Source organism: Apium graveolens, unplaced genomic scaffold (assembly GCF_009905375.1).
Source record: "Apium graveolens cultivar Ventura unplaced genomic scaffold, ASM990537v1 ctg8340, whole genome shotgun sequence".
Classification (NCBI taxonomy): domain Eukaryota; kingdom Viridiplantae; phylum Streptophyta; class Magnoliopsida; order Apiales; family Apiaceae; genus Apium; species Apium graveolens.
The window spans coordinates 505-11,802 of NW_027421098.1; the positions used below are offsets into that span (position 1 = coordinate 505).

Below are 11,298 nucleotides of genomic sequence, written 5' to 3' on the forward strand. Positions count from 1 at the left end.
TGGTTAGTAAGATCTATATCCCCTTGGCTTTTATTAGTCACAACTCTCATCCTTTCCTTTTCTAATGCAATACTCTCTTTCAGTTCCGCTGCCAAACTAAGCGACTCAATAATAATTGATAGATTATCAGAATCAGGATCCAATCCACGCTGAATTCCTGCTTACAATGCTGAAATTGATTACCGACATTAGTTCCTGACTTGATTAGCTATGTTGTATGACATAAATCAATAATACGCAAACTATACGAACTATCGGAAAAAAAATAGTTAGGTAAATGACTGTAAAAAAACTAATCAGGATTCTAATATTCAATATTGCAAAAGGTCACAATCTAAAGTAATCAGGATTCCCAGACAAATTGATCTATTTATGCTAATAAAGTAACTTGCTTAGCAAATACTCTATTCGCAAGATAAATGAAATATAATGGATGTTATTATGCAGTCACTCTCCTAATTTGAACTTGTCATTCTGTTGCTTGTAATATAATTATGGAATTGATTGTACTTAGTTATATATTATTAATATTACAATTTGTCTTGCAATTATATCTATATATTAATTATTTAAATATACTTGAATTTATTTTGACTTTTTGAACCGAGTAATTGGTTTTACTGGCTATGCCCCTGTTGACTTTTTTTCTGCTGCGTGTAAGAATGTTAGACCTCTAGCAGCTCCAATCAAAATCTTTAAGCGTATTTCCCATGGAAGTGGCATCACAGAGCATCCTCCTGCTCAGTATAGAAGACAATGAGATTGTCAGACTCTGGTTAAAGACACAAAGGCCGACTTACTACTGCCTTTCTTGTAGTATAGAAGACAATGAGATTGTCCCACCAGTTTAACAAGATTTGGATGAGAAAGGTGTGAAAACAATACTCATGCTTTATTCATAGAAGTATTACATCACATAAATTTCACGTATGTATTCAGCTAAGATAAGAAATGATTACGCAACTCAGAATAAAGACATGTAAATAATGCAGAAATAAAAAACCCAAAAGATTTGACCATTTTAAAAAAAACTGCTCAAGATTTACCAAGTAAATCAGACCACATGAAAAGAAAACACTATCATCCGAAGCAAGAGAATCCATCTGGATTTGGTCTATTTTACCTTGTTATCAACTACAATATTTTGGCTTGCATAAGCCTTGTGTTCTGCACTACACGGTTCAATTACTTCAGGGATACAATACTTCTTCAGAAATTTGAAATCTCCCTTTAAGTAAAGTTCACTATGAGTATGATATACACATGTCCAGACATGTGCTTTTACAGATATAATAATATATGAATAAAATTAAGGGCAAAAGTTGCTAATTAATGTTAGAAATGCAGTCCTTATCCACTTTATATATAAAAACAAATATTACATTTATTTATTTTTTAAGGGAACAAATATTACATAAGTGCACCCAAGATTACAAATCTGACAGAATGTGAATATCTACCCAACTTCTAATAAGAACGTAAGACTTGCTTTATAGTAAGCATTGAGGATTGGCCTGACAACTTCTTGAACCTCGTCCCTAAATTCTGGCAACGAGAAAGATCTAACCGGAAATTGCATATTATGACTATTAGTGGGCTGGACAAGATCAGTACTAGATACTCCCTCCGCCTCATCTTAATTAATTTTCACCTTTTGTCACCTTAATATGTGTATCAGAGAGTCAAACATCAGTTAAGATGGGACAGAGGGAGTATAATGTAGTAACAAAAACAAGAATGTAATCATACGGATCTCGACGACGTATTTCTTTAACTGATATTCCAGCAGCTGTTTCCCCAAAGACGCTCTCGTTGATACTGTTGCAGAAGTGGAAGAAGTGATTTAACTTGCAATCTTTAGTTCTGCCTAAGTGAACACCTTCAAATTAGGAGTTGGCAATATCTGACCACTAGGACACACCTCTGACCCTCCACTTGATGCCGAGAACTGGCTATTCCCAGAAACATTGCTGCCTCCTGAAGATGTTGTGTTGCTGATTGTCTGTGATATACCTCCTAAAATATAAAATTTACAGCAAATCAAGAAAAATCCACGGAATCTAATCATCATCAACTAGAATATAATACTTCCAAATATGATCAAGATCAACACCAAAGTAAAAAAGACAGAGACTTTACAACTAAACGAGAGTTACATAATTATGAGATTGTTATAAGAATCATCAGACATGTATGGATTAGCCAAAAGAAAGTCAGAGAGAATAACTGTGTGGTACCTGAGCTGATGTGGCTTGTGGAATATGGAGTCTGATTGACAGAAGAAGAAGAAGAAGAAACACAACAAATACCCATATTTAATCTTGATTCTTGATGTTGGCTAATTAAAATTATATGTAGAACCAGATGTGATCAAGTTCTAATTTTTCACTTGATTTGATGAATGCCTGCAGAAGCTATAGGATGGTACATAAGGTGAATGTATACTATACACCTATAACTAAAGTCAGATCAAAGTGTCTTGTTTGCGAAACCAAGTATATTAACGGTGATCAAACCAAGATTTGAATTCCAGAGTAAGGTGAAAGGTATCATCTGTTGTTTGGATAATCTAAACTAGTGTGGTTCTATTTATGTTTGAATAAGTCAGCTACGTGTTTATAGCTGTAGAAGTAGTCGTTCAGAGAGTTAGAGAAATAATAGGGAGGTGGTGCTATTTTGTAGCAAACCACATCTTCCAGTTTAGATAAAAGGTAGGACTTGCATTTTCTGTTTAATAACTAAGTCTGTATGTGTGTATCTATCTTCTTGCAATAATACAAAATCGAGTTCACGCTCAATCAGTTTGATTCTTTTATACATTAAGCTTTATATTTCCAACATTGTGGTCTCAGAGCCACAATTCAACACTCATTAGACACTGCTGCACTTGGCGTGAATGGAGACGGGGAAAAACAAAGAGGCTTCAATTGGTCTCAGTTACCCTATGCTCACGAAAACGAACTACACCGCGTGGGCCATGAAAATGAAAGTCTTTATGCAGGCTCACGGGGTGTGGGAAGCAATTGAGCGTAAGGATCCTAAGGCAGCAATCGACACGAAAATTGACAAACGAGCGATGGCTGTGATCTATCAGGGCATCCAGGAGGATTTGATGTTGACTCTTGCCGAGAAGCAAACCGTGAAGGAAACTTGGGAGGCTATCAGAACAGTATGTCAAGGCGCAGACAAGGTCAAAAAGGCCAAGGTTCAGACACTGAAAGGGCAATTTGAAGCTTTAAATATGAAGGAGACAGAGCAGATCGATGAATTTTACATGAAATTGAACGGATTGGTTACAAATATTCGGGCTTTGGGAGAGAAGATTGAGGAGACTTATGTTGTGAATAAACTACTGCGAGCAGTCCCATCCAAATTTTTACAAATCGCTTCTGCTATTGAACAATTTGGAAATTTGGAGGAACTCACAGTGGAAGAAGTGATCGGGTCTTTGAAGGCCCATGAGGAAAGAATCCATGGACAAGTTGATGTCAACGAGGGAAAGCTGCTGCTAACAGAGGATGAGTGGAGAAAACGGGAGCAAACTGAAGGCCAGCTTTTGCTCACCAGAGAGGAATGGCTTAAATGCTAGAGAGATGGGGCTCGAAACAGTGGTAAAACGCGAGGAAGAGAGTGGGTGCGAGGTAACCGTCACCGAAGCAAGATACGGGGCTTCAACTGTGGGGTGTATGGCCATTACGCGGCTGAATGTCGAAAGCCCAAAAGAGACAGGGATAATAAACCTGAGGTGAACCTGACACAGATCATGATGAGCCCACTTTGTTATTAGTTAAGGTTGGAGAGGTCAAGGAGGATACAGTAATGCTCAATGAAGACAACATGTTCTCGGGCACTAAAGGTATTGGAACTGCTAGTGAGACAAAAGGTGGAGAAGACTCTGACGTCTGGTATCTGGATAGCGGGGAAACAACCCATATGACGGGGCAAAGATCGAAGTTTAAGGAGCTAAACAAAACTGTAACTGGACGTGTGAAAATTGGTGATGGATCCACCGTGACAATTGAAGGAAAAGGGAGTGTGGCGTTCCAGTGCAAAAATGGCGAAGAGAAAATACTGAATGAGGTATACTTTATCCCCACTTTACGTAATAATATAATTAGTTTGGGAAGGCTGTCTGAAATAGGGATGAAGGTAATTTTGGATGGAGAATTTTTGCGAGTGTACGAGAAGGATGGAAAGCTGTTAATGAAGGTTACAAGGTCTCTCAATCGTCTATATAAATTAATATCAAGGAAGCCAGTGGCATGTGACCGTTGAGTAAAACGGAGGAGGCTTCGTGGCTGTGGCATGCTCGACTTGGGCATGTCAATTTCCAGGCGATTCAATTCATGTGCAGCAACAAAATGGCACTTGGTTTGCCACCACTGGTTCAACCCAAGAAGGTGTGCAACGGTTGTCTTCTGTCTAAGCAAACACGACAACCGTTTCCTACGCAATCAAATTTTACTGCTAAGGAAGCTCTACAACTCATTCACGGAGATTTATGCGGGCTAATTGCACCGCCAACACAGAGTGAAAGCAGATTCTTTTTTTTGCTGGTAGATGACCACACACGGATGATGTGGGTGTTTACTTTAAAATCGAAGGACGAAGAATTTGGTGCCTTCAAGAGATTCAAAACAATGGTGGAAAAGAACAGAACGCAGAGAATTCAAGTGCTACGCACAGATAGGGGGGGAGAGTTTAACTCTCACGAGTTCACTTCATTCTGTAAAGACAATGGAATCATGCGACATCTCACTACACCTTACTCGCCACAGCAAAACGACGTCGTTGAACGCCGGAATAGGACTGTTTTGGCCATGACTCGAAGCCTACTGAAGGAAAGAAGTCTCCCATCTTACTTCTGGGGAGAGGCACTCAGACACGCCATTTATGTTCTAAACAGGGTACCAACTCGGGCACTCTCAAAAGAAACACCTTATGAAGCGTGGCATGGAACAAAGCCTCATCTTGAACATTTGAGAATTTTCGGGTGTTTGGCTCATATGAAGCAATAAATGGTAGCAAATAATAGGGAGGTGGTGCTATTTTGTAGCAAACCACATCTTCCAGTTTAGATAAAAGGTAGGACTTGCATTTTCTGTTTAATAACTAAGTCTGTATGTGTGTATCTATCTTCTTGCAGTAATACAAAATCGAGTTCACGCTCAATCAGTTTGATTCTTTCATACATTAAGCTTTATATTTCCAACATCATCAATCGACGTTCGTCTAATAGTTGGATGGGGGAAGATTGTAGAAAAGTAAAGTAAGAAACATGTAGAACACCAAAGGTGAGATTACAATTACCTAAACCTCTTTATAATCCAGGAATTAAATCACAATTCAAATTACCATAAAAACACAATCATCAATACGAAAAAAGTAACAAAATGACACCTTAAAAAGAACCTTGCTTCTCGTTAATCTTGCTTTGTCTCCGCTGCTCCGTCTCGGAATGCTTAGACCTGTAGTCTTAGAGTCCGCATCGCTCATCGGAGCAACATCTCTCATTTCCTTTAAAGTACTCTCTATCAACACCGTAGCGTTTGGGTTTCCAGATTTTCCATTTGAGCTACTAGAATTCGCTGATGCCACCACCAAAGGTCCTGGAACTCGAACTTGCCTTTGCGTATAGCTCCTCGAAACTCCAGGTTTTGTCCTTGGTCTTCTCCGCCTGAGTTTTCTTGGCTACTATCTTCTTCTCGGCGGACTTCTTTGCTGCTTTGGGAATTTAGGGTTTGAGAATTAGGGGAAAAGAGAGAGAGAGATAGATTGATTTGTGAATGTGTATATACCACAAGATCTGTTTGTTTCACACGGATCGATGAGCTGGCACATCTTAGAACCGTTGGATTAGGTTTTTTTGTTAGATTTTGATTTTGATGTTAAAGTCCGAGTATGTATCATTTTTGCTTGAGTAAGAAAAAAAAATCAAAGCTCATAAAAATGTTATTTATTAATTTATTTTTAATATGTTTAGAAATCCCTACTTACATGTAAATAAAATGAATATCTTCCATTTTTCATCTAAATATATAAATTTACTTTTATTCTTACAATTTTAAAAAGTATAAGTTTTTTTAAACATATTATATTTTGTTTAAAAAGAAAACATGAAAGAAAAAAAGTTGTCATATCTATTGATATTTTCATAAATCAAAATTAATATCATAATTAAAATCAAAATCAATAACAGATTTAAAAAATAGTGCACTTTGGAGGTTAGTCTATTTTGACTGTTATATTATGATAATGATGGTACACCCCTAAAATAGATAGTAGCGCAAAATGGGCTTGGTCTATTCAGACTGCTTTGACTGATATAAAATCTCGCAAAATAAATATAAAAAAACTTAATAATGATGGTACGCGCCAAAAATCGATTGTTTTTAACATCCGTACAGACGAATCGTCGAAATTTTATTTTAAAAGCATCAATACTTCATTCGGGACAGTAGAGCAAACATGCCTTGGTCTTGGTCTATTATGACTGCATTGACTGATATAAAATCTCGCAAAATAAATATAAAAAACCTAATAATGATGGTACACCCCTAAAATAAATTATTTTTAACATCCGTACGGACGGATCATCGAAATTTTATTTTAAATGCATATATACTTCATTCAGGACAGTAGCGCAAACAGGCTTTGGCCTATTATGACTGTTTTGACTGATATAAAATCTCGCAAAATAAATATGAAAACCTAATAATGATGTTACGCGCCTAAAATCGATTGTTTTTAACATCCGTACGGACGGATCGTCGAAATTTTATTTTAAAAGCATCGATACTTCATTCGGGACAGCAGCGCAAACAGGCCTTGGTCTATTATGACTGCTTTGACTGATATAAAATCTCGCAAAATAAATATAAAAAACATAATAATGATGGTACATGCCTAAAATCGATTGATTTTAACATCCGTACAGACGGATCGTCGAAATTTTATTTTAAAAGCATCGATACTTCATTCGGGACAGTAGCGCAAACAAAGTTTGGTCTATTTTGACTACTTTGACTGATATAAAATCTTGTAAAATAAATATAAAAAAATTATAATAATGATGGTACACACCTAAAATCGATTGTTTTTAACATCCGTACGAACGGATCGTCGAAAATTTTATTTTAAAAAAATTAAAGGAGTTAAAAGAGCCATTACTTTAAGTAGAAATGAATTATTTCTATAAGGGTATATTTAAATAATGTGGAATAAAACACATTGTCCTCCTTGGTGTAGTGGTTTGCACTCAACTTTGTTCTGTAGGAGGTCTTGGGTTCAAATCCTTGAGTGGGGCCCACATGGGGGACCCTTGACACATCAGCAGGATCCCCCTGCCACGTCAACAGGGTGAGGCAGGCCCCTGCCACGTCAGCAGGGTGGGGCCCACGTGTGACCCACCTGTCACGTCAACAGGGACCCACTGCCACGTAAGCAGGGTGGGGCCCACATGGGGGACCCACCCGCCACATCAGCAAGGCCCCTGCCACATCAGCAGAGTGGGGCCCACATGGGGAACCTGCCACGTCAGCAGGGGTCCACCTGCTACGTCAGCAAGGTGGGACCCACATGTGGTAACTAACCTGCCACGTCAGCAGGGACCACCTGCCACGTCAGTAGTATGGGGACCCAGCTCTGCCACATCAACATTTACTTATTTATTTTTTAATAAAAATTGATTTTTTTTATTAATATATGTATTGGCAACACTTTACGAGACCTATGCTAACATAATTAAAACATGTTGCAGTATGGTACATTATCATATACTACTGCAACATTATCTACGGAAAAATCATGTAATTATGTGGTAGAAGGCCGTTTATGACGTAGTGAAAGTTCAAGTCCCAAACATGTGATTTTTCTCGAATAACCAGATTATTTTTTTTAACGATTTTCTCGATGATCCGGCCATAAAGATGTTAAGATATATCGATTTTAGTTATCAAAAAAATTGTAAAAAGTTTTAAATTCATCTTGCATGACAGAGAATAGAAAAATCTAGGAAAAGTTTAACTCCGGGGATTTGTTCCCGATTCACTGGATAAATCTTTTAAACGATTTTCTCGCCGATCGAATTATACGGATGTTAAGATATTTCGATTTTAGAAATCTTATAAAAATAAATAAATCCATCTTGCATGACAAGAATAGAAATTTTTTGGATAAGTGTCACTCCAAAATGCCGGATTTGTTCCTGATTACTAAATCTTTTTAAAATGATTTATTCGATGAACCAACCATACATGTGTAAAGATATCGATTTGAGCCATAAGGAAAAATTAAAAAAAAAATCAAATTCATCCTGCATGAAAGCAATAGAAAAATCTAGGAAAAGTCTAACTCCAAAACACATGATTTATTCATGATTGACTAGATAAATTTTTAAACAATTTATTCGACGATCCAACCACACAGGTTTTAAAATATCAAATTTAGTTAGAAGAAAATATTAAAAATAAATTCAAATTCACCTTGCATAAACGGTATTAGAAAATTCTAGGAAAGGTCGAACTCCCACATATGAGATTTTTTCTCGATTAACCAGATAATTCTTTTAAATGATTTTTTCGATAATAAGAATGTTAAGATATATTAATTTTAGTAATCATGAAAAATTACAAAAACAAAATTAATTAATCTTGCATGATAGGAATAGAAAAATCTAGGAAAAGTCCAACTTCCAAACGTGAGATGTATTCCCGATTAACTAGATGATTTTTTTAAATCATTATTTTCGATGATCTGACGTAAATATAGTAAGATGAATCAATTTTAGTCATCAAAAAAATTATAAAAAAGTTTCAAATTCATCTTGCATGATGGGGAACAGAAAAATCTAGAAAAATCTAACTCCCTAGATTTGTTCATGATTAATCTAGAAATTTTTTTTAAACTATTTTTTCGATGATATACGGTCGTTAATATATATGGATATTAGCCATCGGCAAAAATTACAAAAAAAAAAAAAATTAAATTCATCATGTATTTGAGGAATTCAAATTTCTAGGAAAAGTGTAACTCCCAAAACACATAATTTGCTCCTGATTAACTAGATAATTTTTTAAAAGATTTTTTCAACGATACAACCGTACATATGTTAAAATATATCAATTTAGTCATATGAAAAAATTACAAGATTAGAACAAATCTAGGAAAGGTCCAACTCCTACAAATCAGATTTGTTCGCGACGAACCATATAATTTTTTTAAATAATATTTTTGATGATTCAACGGTACAGATATAAAACTCATGATTGATGGCAGTATTGAAAACAGTAACAACAATTGTAAACAAGTTGATGTTAGGACAGAAAAGGAAAAATGCTCAGCTAAGCCTTAAAATTGGAACCATATTAAAGAAACTTGCTCTTAACAGTTGAGATTAATAAAAAAACATGGACCAATTTTCATTTCATTTTATTCCCTCTCACATCCACATTCAATTTTGTTAACACATTTTCATTTCATTACTATCTTGTTGCACTTCTTACAACCAAACGAACCATGAATTTAAAGTGGCTAACTTTGTAGTCTACATCAACCAAACAATTCAAAGCAAGCTTAAACCAACACGAAACACATATCAAATAATCCACAAAATGCAAACAAAAACAAATAATAATGACCAGGTACTGAATACATAACATATATCATTTCTCCTTCCTACTCATTTCCTTCACAAAAATCATTTCCTGCATTTTCCCGATTTCACTCAATTTTTCCCCCCAAACCAACCATCAATTCGAAGTGGCTAACTTTATCCTACACAGAAAACTACATGAACAGAAAATTATTCAGTTTTTCCTCTCCAATTCTATCTAACCTAATCAACTCCTAAATTCTACATAACTCAATCAACTCACAAAACACAACATAAACCAATAAGAGCAATACAAATCAAAAGAAATGTGATAAATCATACTTCCACATATCCGCAATCACAATCACATCATATTAATCGGGTTTCCTCCCCCCGAATCCTACCCTTATCAACTCCTACATTCGACACATTAGAATCCAATCTCAAAACACAACAAAAACAAATACAAACACAAATGACCAAGTACCCAATACATAACATTTATCATTCCTCCTTCCTACTCATTTCCTTCACAAACTCATTGTAAAAAAATATCATTTCTGCATTTTCCCTAATTTCACTGCAGTTCATCCCACCAAACCAACCAACATTGTAACATTATCCTACACATCAAACAAGCAATTACAACAACAGAAAATTAATCCGGTTTTCCTTTTATTCCCAAATTATACCCTTATCAACTCGGACAGTGTACACATCTCAATCCAATCACAAAACACAACCAAAAATAGCACCAGAAACACAAATTATAAATAAATGAAACAAATCAAACTTTAAGAAACCCGCAATCACAGACACATCAAAATAATCAGGTTTCCTCCCCCAAATTATACCCTTATCAACTCCTACACTCTACACATCACAATACACTCGTAAAACACAATAAAAAACAGAATCACATCAAATCAATAAGTTTACATCATAATCCAATCTCGAAACAAAAACAAAAACAAAAACCCCAAATAAAAACCACTCAACCCATACCTGAATCGAGCAATCAATGGCCGCCTTCCTTGGCATGCTGCTGATGCTCAAGATGCCTACGCTCCTCGGGAAGAGCAAAAAGATAAGAGAAGATCATACCACCAAAAAAAACGTGATAAATGGGCTCAACAGAACTGGTCATAATGTACTTGGCATGATAAGTGTCCAATCCACGCTTAAGAGGGCCTTTTAGAGCATCAAGTGTAAACATGGGCTTCATGTGAGATAGCTACCATCACGACAAGAATTCATTTATCAGTTATATACAATTAGGCAAATATAAAATTATACTATGCACTAATAAAGAAAGAAAGTAGACAATGGTTCAAATAGTCCTCACTCTGTGATTTTTTAAATTGGAAATTTATTGCTTTTACATGAAATTTTTATGAAACACACATGAACATTACTCCAATCTACTATAAAGATTTCATGAACAAATGTCATGTTTAAAGTAGTAACATAGGGCCTAGAAAAAGACACATAAACCTTACCAGAATATTTACAATTCTAAAATTAATAACACGCATAAAATCACAAAGAACAGCGTTAAAACTAATCAATCACATAAGTCATCTCAAACACATCCCTATATATACTCAAAAGTACATAACCACTCAAGTAATAATGATGTGTGCTTATACCTTACTAAAATTATAATAATTGAAATCAACCATTTATCAAATATATTCATTCTCATT

The 11,298-nt window shown here is 35.6% G+C and overlaps 1 protein-coding gene across 6 annotated transcripts; it reads right to left on the reverse strand.

Moving 5' to 3' along the window:
* Positions 1–630: 630 nt before the first annotated feature.
* Positions 631–5,862, reverse strand: LOC141704865 (uncharacterized). Of its 6 annotated transcripts, none has more exons than XR_012568100.1 (5): positions 5,413–5,862; positions 1,922–2,016; positions 1,750–1,818; positions 1,124–1,562; positions 640–737 (listed from the first exon to the last, which is right to left on the reverse strand). XR_012568100.1 is itself a non-coding variant. In XM_074508023.1 (4 exons), the coding sequence occupies exons 1-4, from the start codon at positions 5,512–5,514 to the stop codon at positions 674–676; spliced, it is 342 nt and encodes a 113-aa protein (XP_074364124.1). In that variant the 5' UTR covers positions 5,515–5,862; the 3' UTR covers positions 631–673. The 6 variants fall into 6 exon arrangements, 1 of the variants encoding a protein (XP_074364124.1); XR_012568099.1 differs by having other exon boundaries at positions 5,401–5,862; XR_012568103.1 differs by lacking the exon at positions 5,413–5,862 and adding an exon at positions 2,238–2,287.
* Positions 5,863–11,298: the final 5,436 nt, after the last annotated feature.